General features: G+C 34.0%; 1 protein-coding gene across 1 annotated transcript in view; it reads right to left on the reverse strand.

Moving 5' to 3' along the window:
* Ipo5 (importin 5) overlaps nucleotides 1-19189 on the reverse strand; it is a 42453-nt gene that overhangs the window by 15424 nt on the left and 7840 nt on the right. Inside the window, exons 3-13 of the mRNA XM_047553848.1 lie at nucleotides 18449-18641; nucleotides 15814-15916; nucleotides 14629-14725; nucleotides 14330-14434; nucleotides 10961-11083; nucleotides 10750-10870; nucleotides 7648-7735; nucleotides 5261-5367; nucleotides 1217-1341; nucleotides 1036-1125; nucleotides 772-945 (exon numbers count right to left, since the gene is read on the reverse strand). Coding sequence (XP_047409804.1) covers nucleotides 772-945; nucleotides 1036-1125; nucleotides 1217-1341; nucleotides 5261-5367; nucleotides 7648-7735; nucleotides 10750-10870; nucleotides 10961-11083; nucleotides 14330-14434; nucleotides 14629-14725; nucleotides 15814-15916; nucleotides 18449-18641 — 1326 coding nt within the window. The remainder of the gene's footprint in view (nucleotides 1-771; nucleotides 946-1035; nucleotides 1126-1216; nucleotides 1342-5260; nucleotides 5368-7647; nucleotides 7736-10749; nucleotides 10871-10960; nucleotides 11084-14329; nucleotides 14435-14628; nucleotides 14726-15813; nucleotides 15917-18448; nucleotides 18642-19189) is intronic.

Genomic DNA, 19189 nt, shown 5'->3' on the forward strand with positions numbered 1-19189 from the left:
AGACTGAAACCTATGAAACTGTAAGACAAAATAGATCTCTCTTTAAGTTGATCTTCTCAGATGTTTTGTCACAATGACAAAAAGCTAATACTTCTTTTTAAATTAATACTGGCAGAAGAAAAACTGTTAATGTTTCCTATGAAATGTCTTTGAAAATCATCTCTTCCCACTAATTTCCATCATTATCATTCATGCTCACTGGATATGCCTCCCAATGTTACCACACTCATTACCTACAATCATGTTACCATTTGTTGAGCACAAAATAAAAAATGGTTCTTCCAAATTTACATAGAACAAGTTGAGAAATTTCTGTCTTTTGTTTTAAAGGCAACTCACACACTAATTTTGCCTAACCTTTATACTGTGTGCTTCACAGTTTCAATACTGGCCTGTTCTCTGACTGAGCCTGAATTACTCCACTGGGAATGGTCTGGAATGTCCTCCTTCTGGCTCTAACTTTCTATGCTGATAGTCTTACTGAAATCCCTCTTTTTCCAGGTCTTATCATTAAACCAATCTACAGTAATCTATAAGTAGATGGCTTAAAGATCTTAAAATTTGCTGGGTGCAGTGGCATACACCTGTAATCCCAGCAGCTCTGGAGGCTGAGGCAGAAGGATCACAAATTCAAAGCCAGCCTCAGCAACTTAGCAAGATGCTGTCTCAAAATAAAAAATACAAGAGCAGGGGAAGCAGCTCAGTGGTTAAATGCCCCTGGGTTCAATCCCTGGTATCCCCTGCTCCCCACCCAATAATCTTAAAACTCACCTCTTGAAGTTTAAGTACCATAATAGAATGTAGATGTTTCACCAAATTATCTAAATATGGAATAAGTAGAGACTTGGGACAGTCTTCAGTAAAGTTTATGAGAGCAGCAGCTGCATGGGCCTGCACCCGTTGATTGCCTTGGTCTTCCATGGTCTGAAGCAAAGCTGCAATTACCTGAGAAATGAAACCAAGTAGGCATACAATTTAATATGTCAATTCCTCTTCTTAAAGTTTGGATCGAGTATTTCAGGACTTGTTACTTACCTTTTCATGAAATTTCTTTTGGAAACCAGGTGCAAAATCTGTAGCCATCTGTCCCACAGCATTGCAGGCAGCGTATCTTACTCTTGGATGCTGGAATATGTTCCCTTGTATTAGTAAGGGCAATAGGGTTCCATGTGAAACTATAGCTATGATTACAAATTAAATATTTACTGGTACTTACAGGATCTTGAAGGAAAAGCAAAACAAAATTTACTATCTCGTTTAGAATTCCTTCCATTTGCTGGTGGCACCCTTCGCCAATTGCCGATAAGGCCATCAATCCTGCATGCCGGTATTTCCAGTCAGCTACCAAAAAGAATTACATCCAAATGAATATTAATAAGATACTACAAACATCATTCTGGTATTCGGAAGCATGCAAATAACATTCTTATTTGGAAAATAACAAAACCTTTTACACATTAGAAAAATGGGGCAGAAAAAGTGCCAGACTGGATTATTTCATTTTTAAGAGTAGTTATAGAACAGCATTTTATTCCAAAGGTTATAAAAACTTTCTCATAAATTTACATAAGCAATAAATACTTGGATTCTGTCATACATTGTTATTTATTAAATAACAGATTTCTTGATTTCTATGATTGCAATTCTCAAAAAAAAAGTCAAGGAGAAAAAAGATGTTCCTTTTAAAGACTTCTTATTGAAACTATTTTGTATTCTAATAATAATGGCTATTTGCTTTTAGGTTAATAGAATATTAACTAAATGTTTATTTTACTGGACTCTATATCCTATTTTAGTATAATTTCTCTCTTATTTCTTTCCATTTACTATAAAAGTTCTAACAAGTTATGCTTCTTCAAATTCTTTGTGTAACAAAGCAGGGTAAACAAATACATAGGTTATGGTCTCAGTACAGGGAAGGTAACAATGGTTTTGAAGGAGGGACCCAAAACTCCTAGAATTCCTCTAAGGTCTTTCTGGGACTGGAGTTAGAGGTTTACTAGGTCCAACTATCCTTATAACAATTATTTTTTCATTTTCATTTTGAAGATATAAGGGAGTATAGTATTCTGCAGACTACAACGTGTGAAATCCCAGGACGCTAAATATGCAGAAGCAGACAAAAATTTAGCTAAGCTGTTTAAAAATACTTTTAAGTCTTTTGCATTGATTTTTTTTTTTTTTTTTTGAGGGGCAGAGGGGATAGTCATTCTTCATAATAATGTTATATCTGTTATTTCTGTGATGAATTTTTTAAATGAATATTCACACTATAGTAACATAGTATGTGCTTTCAAATGGCTTCAATTAGTCTATATACTATTAAGTGAAAATATCTCAATATTATTCCCAAGAATAATCAACTTGGGAAGAGAATATATGGGAACATCTGATACTAATCTTTATATACTATACATTAAAGAAGGTCAACATACACTTAATGATCTAGAAAGATATCCATATTTGGTCCAGAGAAAGAGACACAATTCATATACTTCCAGTGTCCAGAGCTCCTGGAAGTATGTTTAGCAGAATATTATGGTAATGATAAGAGGATTTGGAAATAGTTAACCTTTGAGTTTAGAGATTTATAAAACTTTACTGTTTATTATTTAAAGCAAAAACAACAAATACTTTTTGAAACAAAGTAGGAGCATATGGTAAGTTTATTCAAGTTAAAAAAATATATATTTAGAGAGGGGGGAAAAAACAATGTTGTGGCTGGGCATGGTGGTGCTCAACTATAATCCCAGCAACTCAAGAGGCTGAGGCAGGAGTTCAAAGTCAGCCTTTGCAACTTAGTGAGGCCCTAAGCAACTCAGTGAGACTCTGCCTCTAAATAAAATATAAAAAAAGGCTGGGGATGCGGCTCAGTGGTTAAGCACCCCTGGTACCAAAAAAAAAAAAAAAAAAAAAAAGGTTTATGCAAATGATTCTTCCATAGCATTAATTACTATGTTATTTTCTTTTTCTATACAATATCTTTATTCACTTATTTTTATGTGGTGCTGAGGATTGAACCAAGTGCCTCACAAGTTCGAGGCAAGTGCTCTACCACTGAATTACAACCCCAGCCCCCTGTTATTTCCAAATTAGAAAATATGTATAATTTTACCACTGTTAAAGCATTTTTCACATATATTAAATAAATCCCAATCTCCACTCTGGGTGTAGGGCAAGTATTCTTTTCCTATTTTATTCAGAAAACTGAGATACATAAGACTTGTTAAAACCCATAAGAGTTCACTGCCAGTGTGATGGTGCACAGCCATAAACTCAGCAACTCAGAAACCTGGGCAGGAGGATCCCAAGTTCAAGGCCAGCCTGGGCAACTTACTAGGCAACCTAGTGAGACCCTCTCTCAAAATGCAAAATAAAAAGGGATGGGGATGTGGCTCAGTGGTAGAGCACCCTGGGTTCAACCTCCAGTATCCAAAAGAGTTCATTACCACATATGAAAAAAATTAGCTAGTGAGCTGTAATAGTCAAATTCTTTAACTACAAATCACAACCACATTCACAACAAATCCACTTGAAGAACTGTGTCAATCAGTGGAGAAATAGAAAGTGGTTGACCTTCTCCAATTTTTCACTGTCTCTGGGATTCATTTTCTTCATCTTAAAAATGAAAAGGCTAGACTTATTCTTTCTAGCAGCTCCTATAGGTCAATCAATGTGTGTCTCCCCCCACCCCATTCCTTTGGAAAAAATTTATAAGATGGGAGTGGGGTAGACATTACTTTCAAGACCCAGACACAGAATCACATCTTTAAAAAGAGGCAATGGTTTTTGACCACAACTTTTTAGATTAAGAAAGAATCTCAAGGATAAGAAACTAGGTGACAAGCATAAGGGCTGGAGTACTCAATGATTCAATTTCATTTGAAGCTGCTATTGTTACTTCATCTTACTAATTCAGGATTTCATACTGCTGAGGGTGTAGCTCAGAGGTAGAGAACATGCTTAGCATATGGGAGACCCTGAATTCGATTCTTAGTATCAATAACAACAAAAAAGATCCTTTAGCAATGGTTTAACTCTCCTGTCGCTCTTGCAATCTACTCCATGTAGATAAAAATACTCATACGGGGGCCTAGAAATGTAGCTTGCAAGGCATGACCTGTAGCATCATAACAACAAAACAAATACTCATGAAGGATAAACCAGAATTTCTGTAGAAAAATGCTGGCATTAGCATTATTTATAATCAACAAAACAATGTTTAAAAGGAATTGTCAAATGCTATGTAGCTGTTAAAAAAAAAGAGGCATGGTGATATGATAAAATGTTAAGCAAAAGCTTATTAAGTACTCTGTGTCCATATTATATATTCACATTAAAAAAAATTGCACACATGCATAAATGAGATCAGAAGCCTCAGAGAACTGGTAACAATGGTCACTATTGAATATGAAGTAAAGGACTTGAAATTTATCTTTTGTATTTTCAACTTTCACCAAAACTAGCATGTACATTAACTTTGCAATTAAAAAAAAACCCATGAATTAAAATAAAACATATACTTATCTTTGGTATTGATAAAAACTACAGAGACAAGGGCTGATAACAAAATAGTTGTCAGGGGAACATCAGTAGTATAAGCAGTCTCTTCTGCTTATACTAGATAATTAGAAATGATACTGAAGCAGGGCATGGTGGCACACGCCTGTAATCCCAGTGGCTTGGGAGGCGGAGACAGAAGGATCACAAGTTCAAAGCCAGCCTTAGCAATTTAATGAGGCACTAAACAACTTGGTGAGACCCTATCTCTATATAAAATAGAAAAAATAGGGCTGGGGATGTGGCTCAGTGCCTGAGTAGTGCCCATGAGTTCAATCCCCAGTAGCCAACCCACTCCCAAAAAGAAAATGATACTGAATGAATGAAGATTATATAAATCAAACATTTAATATTTCATAAACACTCAAATAATGCAAATATTTCTGGCTACCATAAATTTGATTTCTGGTTAACAGTAAATTCTGTTAGAATTGATATATTTTTTTCTAAACACTTGATGCCAATTCTATGAAAACAATATTATTCTCAATACTGAGAAAAACATTCTTTAGCATATGAAGGAATGTTTTTAAAAAATGTGGCAGACTGTTACATGGTGATATGATAAAAATGACTAAATAAAATTTCATCAGTAGAATATAAGAAGTAGGTTAAATATCCCACAAATGCCATTTGTTAAAGAGTTTAGCCTTTAGAAAGATACATTCTACTATGGTAGCATTTGAAGTAGAGAGCTTACGGTTTTGAAGCATTTGCATAATGTGTTCCTTGATCATTGGCAGAACAAGCTTTCCACCAAGTCCACAAGCCATCCGGTCTAAAGCACTCTCACCAGCAACTGCATTGCTAAACACACAATCAAAATAATGTAATCAATACACAAAAAATGGTGCGCTGTACATATTTTTAAATGTGTTTTTAAACTGGCACCAGGAAAGAATTCAAGCAGTCATTTGCATGTGATACTGAAGTTGAGGGTTAGAAAAACCCTACAGTTTTTCTAACCCTACGGGGGGGGGGGGGGGTAAGGATAAAATAAAAACTTTGATCATGCTCTACCATGATATTTTTTAAATATCTTTTGTCTTGCTGGGTGCAGTAGCATATGTGGCTTCGCAGGCAGAGGCAAGAGGAGTTCAAGTTCAAAGCCAGCCTCAACAATTTAGTGAGACTCTAAGCAACATAGAGAGATCGTGTCTCAAAAAAATTAATAAAGAAAAAGGGCTGGGGATGTGGCTCAGTGGTTAAGTGACCTTGGGTTCAATCTCTAGTACAAAAACAAACAAAAATCCTCTGTCTAGATCTTAATTTTTCACATTTCAGAGATTAAAGTGGGAGATATCTGATGAGCTTTGTGTATCTCTCTTCCTAGAGAAAAAAACCTTCAAATTCATCATGGAACAAAACATAGACAAGTGGTACTCAGAACGTATAGGATGTCCACTTCCCAGGCTGAACTTATTACTCATCTTTAAAGGGATACAAAGTGCACTGTCCTATGCACAGGTGAAACTGTTTTCACTGAAATGATTACAGCATAGAAGCACCTGTACATTTATTCTGCTCAGATCTGCCAAGACTAATAGTATTTTGTCATATGCATAATCTTAACTGTTGACAAAACTGCAAGTATAAAGCTATAAAATAATCTTTACAATAGGATTTTATACCTAAATATTTTGATTTTTAAAATATATTTATGATCTGCTTATTCACAGCTAAGAAAATCTTACTCATCAAGTCCAGAAAAAATTGTTTTGTAAACCTAATATAAATTTAAGTATTGTTTACAGGGCAAATTAGAGGACAGGTAGCAGCATGTATGGTAATTGAACCAGAAAAGGAAAATATTTAACTTGTCTTCTCTTCAGCCTGGTGAAGGTTTACTTTCATATACTTCAAAACAGTACCAAAGTCAGAAATTAGTCTTGTTTAACAATGGGATTAAACCTCAAAAAATGCAACATACATGCTGCTGTATTGTGTGTATGTATGAATATGTAACAACAAATCCCATTGGTATGTACAACTATAATGTGGCAATTAAAAAAAGTGAGAAAAAAATGCAGCATGCTTTCTACAAGTCAAATATCTTTAAAAAACTTTTCTTTGTTAATCTAGCAGCTTATAATGTACCAGTCTTTTGGGGAAATAATTCCAGTTCTTTGTAAGAAAGGGCAGTAGAATGATGCGCTAGGAAGAACAAGAAGAAAAGTGATAATAAACCTCAGTTTGCTAAGTGGCTATGTAACCTGGGACAAATAACTCAATCTTCATTCTTCCACTTCTGCATCTATAATATACCTTAGGGACTACTGAAAGAAATCAAAGTGGTAGGCAATTCAGGAGGGTTAGGCAGGAGGATCATGGAGTTCAAGGTCAGCCTCAGGAACTGAGCAAGACCCTATCTCAAAAAATAAAAAGAGGGCCAGGGATATAGCTAGTATATATAGTTGGTAGAGCATTTGCCTAGCTAGCATGCACAAGATCCTGTGTTCAATCTCCAGCACCACCAAAAATACAAATAAAAAAATAAAAAGGGCTGGGGGACGTAGCTCAGTGATAAAGCTCTCAGTTCAACCCCCAGTAAACCCTCCCACCAAAAAAGAAGAAATTAAAGCAACAGAACTCTGAAGTGTTGTTTCATCTATGTGTCAGGGGTCATCATCAGTAATGCACAGCAAATACAGATTCTGGTTCACTTTTCCATAGGAATTTGGATTCATGGGACCTACTAAGCTAAAATATGTCAGTATCACAGTAACACCAGTGTTACTGTCCTTAGGTGTACATTTGCTGCATTTTGCCTTTTCCACTTTTTTCAAAAAAGATAACTTTATTTTTTGTTGTTGTAGGTAGCTTTCCTGATTATAGAATAGTTTTTATATACTATTTATAATGAAAATAAATGTTTTAAGAACTTGCATTAAAAAATTTCATTAATACTAATTACATAAGAAAAATAAATACAACTTTGAAAATATAAAGAGAAATGCATACAACAGAAAGGCAAAGTGTCCCACATTCCAAACTTAAAACTTCAGGTTACATACAGTATCCAGTGCTAGCCCCAAAGCTCTCACTGCCACCCTGGGTCCACCTCCACCCAGTAACTGAAGTGATTACCTATCAAAATCATCATCTTCTAGTTCATCAGCATTTGCCCAATCCTCATCTTCTTCCAGATCAACCATCATTGCTAACATCTGAGGAACTAAAATGAAAAATTATTTCACTCCTAAAGACTGTGGCTTTATTATTTTGATCACCATTTATAAATAAGAATTTTGAGTAAGTTTTACTTTGCCTCTAAGAGAGTAAGACAAAACAATCATAGTAGGTCCTCTGTATCCACAGCTTCCTCCTCCTTTAGATTTTAACCAACCCAAGATCAAAAATATTAGGAATGGGATGGTGCAGTGGCACACGCCTGTAATCCCAGTGACTGGGGAGGCTGAGGCAGGAGGATGGAGAGTTCAAGAGAGCCGCAGCGCTAAGCAACTCAATGAGACCATTTCTCTAAATACAGTACAAAGAAGGGCTGAGGATGCGGCTCAGTTGGTCACACACCCCTGTGTTCAATCCATGGTACCAAAAGAACCAAAAACAAGAACAACAAAACAATATTCGGGATGGTGGGGGGGGGCTATTTGTACTGAAATTTATACCATGTTTGTCATTATTCCCTGAACAATACATTTTAACAATTATTTATATAGCATTTTCATTGTATGAGATATCAGATCTAAACAGGGCCAAAAGTGAGAGGATGTGAGGTTATATGTAGTTATCTACACCATTTTATAAAAGACTTCACCATCTGTGAAATTCATTATCTACAAGAGGTCCTAGCATTAATTGTCCCCAGATACTGAGACAACTGTATTTGTCTGTTCCCCCAAAGGTTAGCTTTTTGTAATAACTGCTTTGGATCTTTTTTTTTTTTTTTTCTTTAAAGTAGCAAAAATAACATTTTAAAAAAGTAACATTAACCCATTATGTCCCATCATCCTATATAAAGAAAACTTAATAGAAGCCTATGAAAATTTATAAAAAACTTTCAAATTGCTCAATTTGTTTTTATACGTATCCGAACATTGGATGAGACCTAATGTATTAAGCAAAATAGTCAGATTTTCTCTGAACTTCCTATGGATTCTTTCCTTACATCCCTGACTCATCAGAGGCATGTACCACCACAAAATGAATGCTTCATTCCCATTTTTATACTTCACATATAAAATTACATTACTATGCTGAAATTTTAAAAAATATGATAACTGGTATCATGTTTGTACTTTTGGCCATTTGTTTTTCAACAAACAGGGATTTCATTAATTATTTTCATAGGATTCCATTATATAAACAAACTGCCTATTGTTCTGCTGAACATTTTCATTATTTACAATTTTCCCCCACTTGGAAAATTTAATTTGATGAGATTATTACATATATCTGCTTGATAAGTTATGAGTCTAAATATGAAACTGTTACAAATATCTTCAATATTACTAAAAATCACCAAACTGCCTTTCACAGTGATTGCATAAACTTCCATTGCTATGTTAGTTGAAGAGGAGACCTGTCTTATTTCACAAAAATGTGTGAAGTGTCCTGGAGCTAGGGTAAGAGCCCTCTTGTCTCCATTTCTGTCAACACTTGATACTGGTCAAACTCTGACAAGTTGTGTTCCACAACTACACTTGTTTATACTGGGGCTCAACAGTGCTCATTAACTATGTCAGAGTTATCTTTTGTGAATTTCCTGTTCTTAGCCTTTGTCTATTTTCAATATACCCAAACTATGTTGACTGCGCACACTGTAATTATTTTTTCCCAGTTGTGGTCTATTATTTTTATGTACCAAGCATTAGACTAATTAAAAAAAAATTGTTTTAGTATTTGTACAAATATATCAATTTTTCTATCTATGGTTTGTGAATCAGTCTTAAAAAATTCTCATTAAACTTTACTTATTAAAATGTACTAGTAATGTTTAGACCTTTCATCCACCCCAAATTATTATTAAGTTATCTGGAATTGGGATACATTTTTTTTCTAGTAAAAATAACTAGCAAGCCCAACCATATTTGGTGAATTACCTTTTAAGTCAACTTTGTTTCCAAGTAAGTGATCTGCTCCTACTCTTCCCTACTGTCTACTCCACTGTCTATACTAGCACTATCAATGAATTCTAAATTCTTAAGAGCTGACAGGGTAAGAGTTTTAATATGGTCATCAAAATCCGTTTTGCTGCTCTGAGAGTTATGTTCTTTCATAAGAATTTTATGATAAATTCTATTATGATCAACTTTATTAGGATTTTGACTAAAATGATACTGGATTTAAGCACTCTAACCACTGACATAGCTCAATTGTTAAACAATCAGTTCTAACAATTTTACCTGTTTCTTTTTAATTTTTTAGAGGATTACACTGTCTACAAATAAGCAATGTTTATCTTTTTTTGCTAACACTTATCTTGATACAATGTCTGCAACTGTCAGTACAAAAGAAACAGTGACAGTGGGTATACTTTTCTAATTCCTATCTTTAATGGGAAAGCTTCTAAAATTCTAACCACTACTTCTTGTAAAATAAAAAGGTAGGTATCACTGCAAAATAACTTGGTGATGTATTTATTTTCTAAAGCAAGTGTTCAAATACTAATCAGCACATAGTTAGGTCAGGAAACAATCAGTTTAGTTCCTAAATGCTTATCCCAGCACAAGGAAAGTAGTATTTCCACAGCACAATAGTCATGTAAATTTCTCCCCCCAAAAATATAAAACAAAGCAACATAATATAGTAAAGATAGCCCTGATTAGTGTGTAAGATCTGTGTTTTGATCTTATCTTCACTTTAAGTACCACAATTTAGTTATCTCGATTTTCAGTTTGCTACCAGATGTCTAGAAAGTTTGTCCCTCTGAACTACTTTTAATTCCACTGACTCAGCTCAGTATTTTAACATATAAATGAAAGTCTGTCACACTGTTTACTATAGCAATTTTACTTATTAGGTTTCAAGGGTATGCAGCCTTAAAATACAGAGCTACAAAAGTAGGTCCACGCATGCACAAATGAAGATATATTTCCCTAGATTCATCTGACTTTTAAAGGACATCCATTATATTCTCAAATAAATCTGACAAATCATAATCCTTAGTACATTTATCCAACTATTTTGCCATATTACACACAAACTATTTGAAGACCTCTGACTTACTAGTCTGTGCAACAATGTTAGTGTGTTTTCTTAACATAGCAGCTGCAGTCTCCGACAGGGTCACAATCACTTCAAGGGCAAGTTGGCGCTGCATGTTATTGAGGCTGGTGTCTCCACACAACTACAAAGAAGACGTATTTGTATACATTTAATAGTTTAGATTGTTACCTGAAAATAATAAGCACAACATGTACTGAAGTGTTTAATTTACCTTTAGACTTAGCTGTAGAGTTGCTTCCAAGTGAGGACGCAAATACTTTGGAACAGTATCTGCAATCTCAACAAGGGACTTGAGGACTGAATCATCATTCTGGTAACACGAATCATTTACAGCCTAGAAAAGATATAACAGAAAGAAATCTCTGTTCAAGACTCACTTCATGCCTAGTTACCCAAAACACTCCCAAAAGGCAGTCAATAATGGAATAATATTACTAAAATTTTTTCCATCAAATAATTACCAATCTACATTAGGCAAATGTTCTACATACACACACCTTTCTTTTGAGAACTGTTAACTAGAAACACAAAAACATTTAAATCTGAGCCAGAGGAAATACAAATCAAAGCTGCAATGAAATATCATCTCAACTGACAAAGAACAGCTATTATCAAAGTCAAAAACTAATAAATTCTGGTGAGGATGTGGAGAAAGGGGAACTCTGAGTTAGTACAGTCATCTATGGTAAACAGTATGGAGGTTCTTTGAAAAACTAGAAATACAACTACTATATAATCCAGCACTCCAATTATTCTCTCTGCATGTTTGTGTATAACAAAGGAGTTGAAGAGACATCTGAGCTTGTGGATTAATTACATCATCATTTATAACAGCAAGAATCAATCTAGGTGTCCACTGACAGATGAATAAAGAAAATGTGGTATAGACACACAATGGAACATTATTTAGTCATAAAAAGAATGAATTTATTCCATTTGCAGCAACACAGATGGAAGATACTATGTTAAATGAAAATAGGTGAAGAAAAAAAAACACTACATGCTCTCACTTATACGTGGGAGCTAAAAAGTTGATCTTCCTTATGTACTGTGCCCAGGGCTCTAAGTTCCATCCCTAGCAAGAGTCCAAGTAAAATAGTGGTTATTGGAATTCTGTGGGGCGAGGGGATGAAGAGAGAGCGGGTTAATGTGCACAGGGAGGTAGATGGATTGGAGGAATAATTTCTCATGTTGGACAGTAGGATAACTACAGTTGATAACAATCAGTGACTTACATTATTTCAAAAGAGCTAGTAGAGAATATTCTGAATGTTCCCAGTGCCAAGAAATAATCAATATCTGAGGTGACAGATATGCCAATTATCCTAATTTGAACATTACATATTGTATACATGTATTGAAATATCACCGTACTCCATAAATATGTATAATTACTATTTGTCAACTAAAAATAAAATTAAAATAACCCAAGTCAAATTAAAACCAGTAAAACTACAATAACTACAACATAAACTTAAGGCCACCAGGGAATTTTTTTTTTTTTAATAACCAAACACCCCTTTCCTATCTTTTCTATATTCACATCCCAGTCTTTTTCACACATACCGTTAAATACTATATCCTATGATACGTATAAAGTGCTCAACGTTACTCATTTTATTTTTCATTCATGCTGAGTTTGGTCACTGTGGTATTTATGCATTTTTAAAAAATCTACCAATATTCCAAAGGAATAAAAAAAATCTCTGGAATTAGGTATAAAAAGAGTTAACAAGACTTTAGGTGATAAACTACCAAACAACACCATATTACTAAAGTTTTATAATGGACCTAAAATATTTTTTTGGTGTGACAACCTGGGGAGAAAAGTCAATAAATCCTGTTAGTATCTTTTTAATCTCACAGAAACCTTCAATTTCAGATCCCCTAAATCCTAACTCAGTGGTTCTAAACAGAATGCCATTTCTTCCAGGAACTGTTTCTTGGTTGTAACATGACTAAGGATGAAAGTCAGGGATACTCAATATCCTATGACACAAAAGCTTATGAGGGATTCACATAATCTTTTTCATCATGCATCTCACATGATCACAAATGCCAAATATTTATTAAAATGAAAAACTATGATCTGAACCTAGAAATTAAGTCATGAATTATTTTTTGCCCAGTTTTAATGTACAGTTGACTCTATCTGTAGACTGAACCAAACAAGGATCAAACATACATGGAAAAGTCTGCATTTGTACTGAACATGTATAGACTTTTTTCTTGTTATTATTTCCTAAACAATAGAGCATAACAACTATGTATGAGAATTTATCCCTTATTAGGTATTATAAGTAAGTCAGAGAGAATTTGAAGTATTACAAGAGGACATATATAAGGCTATATGCAAATACTACAGGATTTTACATTAAAAAGACTTGGGCATACAGATTTTGGTATCAGCATAGGGACTGGAACCGATAACCAGAGTATGATATAGAGGGATGACTATGCAGTGATCCCCCGCAATGTAACCACTGTATAAATCAAAAATGGATACTTTGTTTGAGAAATCTAGAACATCACCACTTCAGGAAATCTATCAAAGTAAGTGCAGGGGCTGGGGTTGTAGCTCAGTGGTAGAGCGCTTGCCTAGCATGTTTTTGATCCTGAGTTCAATCATCAGCATATTAAAAAATAACAATAAAATAAAGATACTGTGTCCATCTACAACTAAAAAATATATATACATTAAAAAATAGTAAGAGCAATATTGCATAGTACTTGACTTGCCAATGATACCTCTATGTCAGACCTGTTTTAGCTACTGCAAATCACTTAGAAATCACCTAGTCCACTGTGAATTTTAGTCATTTCAGCATTTTATATCTGGAAAAGTACACCATTTTATTACACATTACTTTTTACTTCTTTGTATTTAATTATAGTCATATATTGGTATTTAAAAATATACACGAGTTTTATTTCTTACGCATTTCATTTTAGGATAGTATATAGGAAGTTGCAAAAATCTGTCAAAACAAGGAAGTGTGGAGTTTGAAAAGAATCACTACTCTACCCTATTCAATCTTATTTTGCTGACTCAGGCAGGAAGGTAGCCTTAAAACATGAACTTGTCTTTAAGAACTAATAATGTATATTTAATCACAAACTATTTAATTTACAATGCAAACTCTTACAGGAACCAATGTTAAGACCCTGCAATTTGACTTACAATTCTACCACTTACCTATACTGTAATAATGAGCAATTTTATCTTTCCTTAGTTTCTCCTTATTCAAAATGGGCATCAAATCTCATAGGTTAATTTAATGGAAATAACCTATGTAATTACATAAATAGGGAGATAATTGCTTACTAAAGAAAAATTTTCTAGCTCTAATATTAAGGATTAAGTGTCTTTCAAAAAACCAAATAATGTAGCTCAATGAGGACAGATTTATAGGCTTTGTTCACTGATGTATCCCTAGTAATGAGCACATAACAGGCAATGAATATTTACTAATAAATGAACAAATATACCTCAGATCCCCAATGAAAATTTAAAGTAATGAATATCACTACAGAATATAATTATGATTTATTCTATACTGGTTTTTTGTTTGTTTTTTACCTGTAGGAAACCGGGTAACAAGTCTGCAAAATGTTTGAACAGAGCAACATTATGCTCATTTGCAAGTATAAATGCAGCGGTAGCTCTAGCAGATAATGTCCTGATCTAAAATGAAGAGAGTAAAAGAGGACAAACATGAGAAACTTGATAGATTTAAGGTCAGGTTTTCTTACTCAGGATGAAATTTTCTTTATCAGTAAAACTAGCATTTATAAAAGCAAAAACAATCTTCTAATATATAACTTATTTCATGAGGTGAATTAATTTCGATGCTAATTAATGGAACTGAAATCATTTACCGATGGATGTTCCTGATCTTGCATACACTGAACTAACATCCGTTTGATGACGTCTAAATAGTGCTGCTGCTGGTTCCCAAAAATTCCAGGAAAGTTCCTAAGAAATGATCCAAAAATACTCTTTAAAAGTTACATTATATCCTTGTAAAGTGTGAGCAAGAATCTCTAATGAATGGTTTACCTGACTCAAAACATGCATTAATGTTTAGGCCAAATATCATACACACGTGCTCTAAGAAAGTCTCTTTCTGGGCTGGGTGAATGGAAGCAAACAGAGCAAAAGCTTGGGCTGGGCATACAGATTACTCAGTAGCCCATTTCTAGCCCCATGCTTTATCTTTACTGCTGGGTTGAAGCTGGAAACTGACCTGGAGTACAGGATGGGACAAGAGCAAAAGGTTTCAGATGGTAACTGTAGTAACCATGCTTTCTGATCATCTGCTCCTAGTCTTAGTGACCCAGGGAATTTAAGATCTGCTTTACTTTAAATGTGGTAAACAAGGAAACTGAATGCTTTTAGTTCATTCCATAATCTAGATTACTGAAATAAGCAATAATATACATTTAACATCTGAAGTAGAAAATGATGATGAAAACCTATACATACGGTATCTTACTTCAAAAGTCACAAATCTAACATATACCAATCATATTTTAAACAGAAAACTATGAGAGCACAGGACAAAAAATTCTAAACTTTTTGAGTTTAACTTAAAATTAAACTTTTCTAAAACACCCAATTCTAAACTTAAACCGTATGTTCACATGCATTTGGAAGTTTGTTAAAATATCATAATCTTCACAGAAGACCCAGAAAATACACTGGGAATTCACTAGCACTCTCATTTTCTTTTACAAGATAACATTATTAAAGTGGTTTTACAAAAGCTACATTTGGTACTGGGTTAACCACCAAATACAGAAAAAGAAGTCAACTGAGCAAAAATTTTAGTATCCTAAGACCCTTCTTCCTTTTAGGAAGAAAATTTCAGAGTGAAAGAAAAATCTTCATTCCCACCGCTCAATTCTGCTTTTAATACAAACACAAATCTTATATAAAAACATAATTTTCATACTAAGTCCCCAAAGTGAAATAAGGCTAAAATAATCAACTAAAATGTGTTTTGGATATTCATGGCATTAAAGTTAAAAACAACAGAAATAAAACCACATCAATGGATATACCAGAATATGTGAAGGGCAGCTTCCCGCAGTCCCATATTTTGAGAGCTCACTGAATCGAAAAGGAACTTCAAACCTTCAGGCCACTGGTTGTTGCCATCCTCATCTAAAAGTAAAAAAATCCATTTTGAGGTCAAACTTCAAAATACTAATGAAGAATCCCTTTATTTCATAAGCCTCATTCAAAATATGTAGTAGTATGTCACTTGCTGTCTTTTTAAACTTGACAATAAAATTGAGTTCTTTAACCATCACAATGGATAAAGATTTACTATTATAAAGGTAACTTTTGTATATGTATTATATAAGCACGGAGTAGAATTCTATATTTATGCATTCATTTTTGGTACCAGGGATTGAGCACCCAACAGCACTCTATCACTGAGCTATATATCCTTGCTCCTTTTTATTTTTTATTTTGAGATAGGATCGTGCTAAACTGAGAATCTCAGGACTCAGAGAGGGTGTTCATACTTTATAGTTTTAAGTGCTATAGGATATTACCAATGTTTACTTTTTAACAAGACTTAAAAATTAAATTTTTATAAATGATACTTTGTAATAAAAATGAGAAAAACCACAAAAGCTATTGTGCCACTTAGAGACTCACTAGTTATATTGTCACAAAAACTTTAAGGGTCTACTAGGAGATCCAGGTCAGCCTGGGCAACATGACATGACCTCGTTTCTTAAAATAATAATTAAAAAAAAAAAAAAAGAAAAAGAAAAAAAGAAAAAGAGGTGGGGGAGCCTTGGTGCACACCTGTAATCCTAGTGACTCAGGACGTTGAGACAAGAAGATCACAAGTTTGAAGCCAGTAGTGAGACCCCATTTCAAAATAAAAATAAAATGGGCTGTAGTTTCAGTGGTAAAGTGCCCCCGGGTTTAATTCTCAGTATTTACCATTCCCCTCAAAAAAGCAGACTGTCAAGTGTGGTGTTCAATCAGACATTAAAACAAAATACCCCTCCCTTTCCAGGGCCTTCACATGCTAGGCAAGCCTTCTTTTACCACTGAGTTGTAACTCCAACCTTAATAAAATACCCTTAAATTGCCCCTTCAACATAAAGATAATACTCCAAGGGGGATTAAGATAGTTGCTTAAAAAAAAGAAAAAAATCTATCCAGCATTTTGAATTATTTGAAAATGTTTCCACCTACAAACCTTTGTAGTACACATTTAAAACCTGAAAAATGAATTTTCTAATTTAAAAATATTCAAAATTAAGATTTCAGTGGATTTTGAACTTATTTATTTGAAAAACAAAAATCTGAGTTGACAGCTGAGTGACACATGCCAGTAATTCTAGCAATTTGGGAGGCTGAGGCAGGAGCATCACAAATTTGAGGCCAGACTCACTTAGAACTGAAATCCTATTTGAAAATAAAAACAGACTGGGGATGTAGCTTGGTGGTAAAGTACCCCTGGGTTCAATCCCTGGTATTAAAAAAAAAAAAAAAAAAAAAAAAAGACATACTTCTGGTTGGTTTCTAAAAAGTTGTTGGTATCAAAAAGAATGACAATCATCTAGTTGTTTGATGAAATTAAAAAATCAGTGTCATAATGTACTAAGCACAATCAACAATATTCTATTTAACCACTATTTCATGAGGTAACCCTTTTCGATTATCAAAAATACCATGTAAATGAATTCTTCTTATAACAACTATGAATTCCTATACAAAAAAATAATGTAGGAGTTGAGGGTTTAGTTCAGTGGGAGAGCATCTACTCAGAAAGCACACATATAATATACAGTAGTACAAAAGCATATGTATATGACTTATCGCTATACATATATAAGTGCGAAAGCCCCTGGAGTCCACTGATTTCAACTTCAATTGGCAAGTTTTTTTTTTTTTTTTTGGTACTGGGAAAAGAACCCAGGGTCACTTGACCACTGAGCTGCATCCCCAGCTTGATTTTGTATCTCACTGAGATGTTTGTGTCTCACTGAGTTGTTTAGAGCCTTGTTTGTGCTGAGGCTTGGCTTTCAACTTGCAATCCACCTGCCTCAGCCTCCTGAGATGCTGGGATTATAGGCGTGCATTAACATGCTCAGTGGCAAGTTTATTTTTAATTAATTGATTGTTATTATCATGATTCTGGGGATTGAACTCAGGGCTTTATATATGCTAGGAAAGTACTTTATCATTGAGCTCTACCCCAACCCTTTTTAAAATTTCTTTATGTTATTTTGTTGTTTTCATTTTATTGGTCCTTTTGAAAATTTCTTAACTTGAGACAGGGCCTCACTAAGTTGCCCAGGCTGGCCTTAAACTTTTGCTAATTGGCAATCTTAAATTATGAAGTACGTTCCACCAGTAGTTAGCCTGTGCTTCCAAAACTTCACAGATTAAAGAGGGAAATGTAACTGACAACTTTCAAGCAAATTACAAAATTATTTTTCCAAATGAATGTTTTAAATACCAACAGGTAAGTATTATGACTAGATTTCATAAGTACTTTTAAAATTTTGGCTCTAAATGCAGAATCCATAATCACATTCATTTTGAACAGAATAAACCATACTTGTACTGAGAATCTTTTTCCCAAAGATTCCATTGGTGGGTGGGGGGAAGAGAATATCCTTTTTATCTGTAATATAACAATAATCCATACACTTGCATACACACCTATTAAATTCCTGGCCAATTCTGCAGCAATATCACAAATTTTTTTCCTCATGCTAGACTGTGTTTCCATCTGAATAATCATTAGTAGTTCACTCTTGATAGCAGTCTGAACATCTGATGGAAGAGTTGGATAGACTTCATCAAATGCAGAGGACAAAAGACGTCTTAGGAGAACGGCAGCCATTTGTCTAGCCTATAAATAGATAACACTGTTAATAACTTCATGTCTTACTAGAGAAAATATTTTCAACAAATAGATTCACTCTACCATTGATATATTTCACTGTTCTATTTTTATAATTTATTTCCAAAGCACCTTTACTTTTTAAAAAAAGTACCAAAAATAAAAATAAATTTTAAATGTAAAACACAATAAAATTCTTTCAAATCACATTAGTATGTATAAAAAGTGCCATACCATAAAACATTTTTACTTACAAGTGAAACTCCTAAACACATTTGAATTCAATAGGAACACCTCTGCTATGATAAACTCTTTAATTCCTGTTTTTAATACATGCTTTAAGGGAAAAACCTTTAACTATAAACCCGATATAGTGCTCTTTCCTACCTATCTGGTTTCTCATTCTAAAACATTAGTACTTTTCCTACCCAGCCTTAGGCTTTCAGACTGGCCTATCTTGTCTTATAACCACTATTTTTCATTAGACTTTTAGAAAAAGTCTATGAAATCCATTTATTTTTATACTTCTTTCAAGCAAATATTAGAAGTTCCCAATA

Source organism: Sciurus carolinensis, chromosome 5, assembly GCF_902686445.1.
Source record: "Sciurus carolinensis chromosome 5, mSciCar1.2, whole genome shotgun sequence".
NCBI lineage: Eukaryota > Metazoa > Chordata > Mammalia > Rodentia > Sciuridae > Sciurus > Sciurus carolinensis.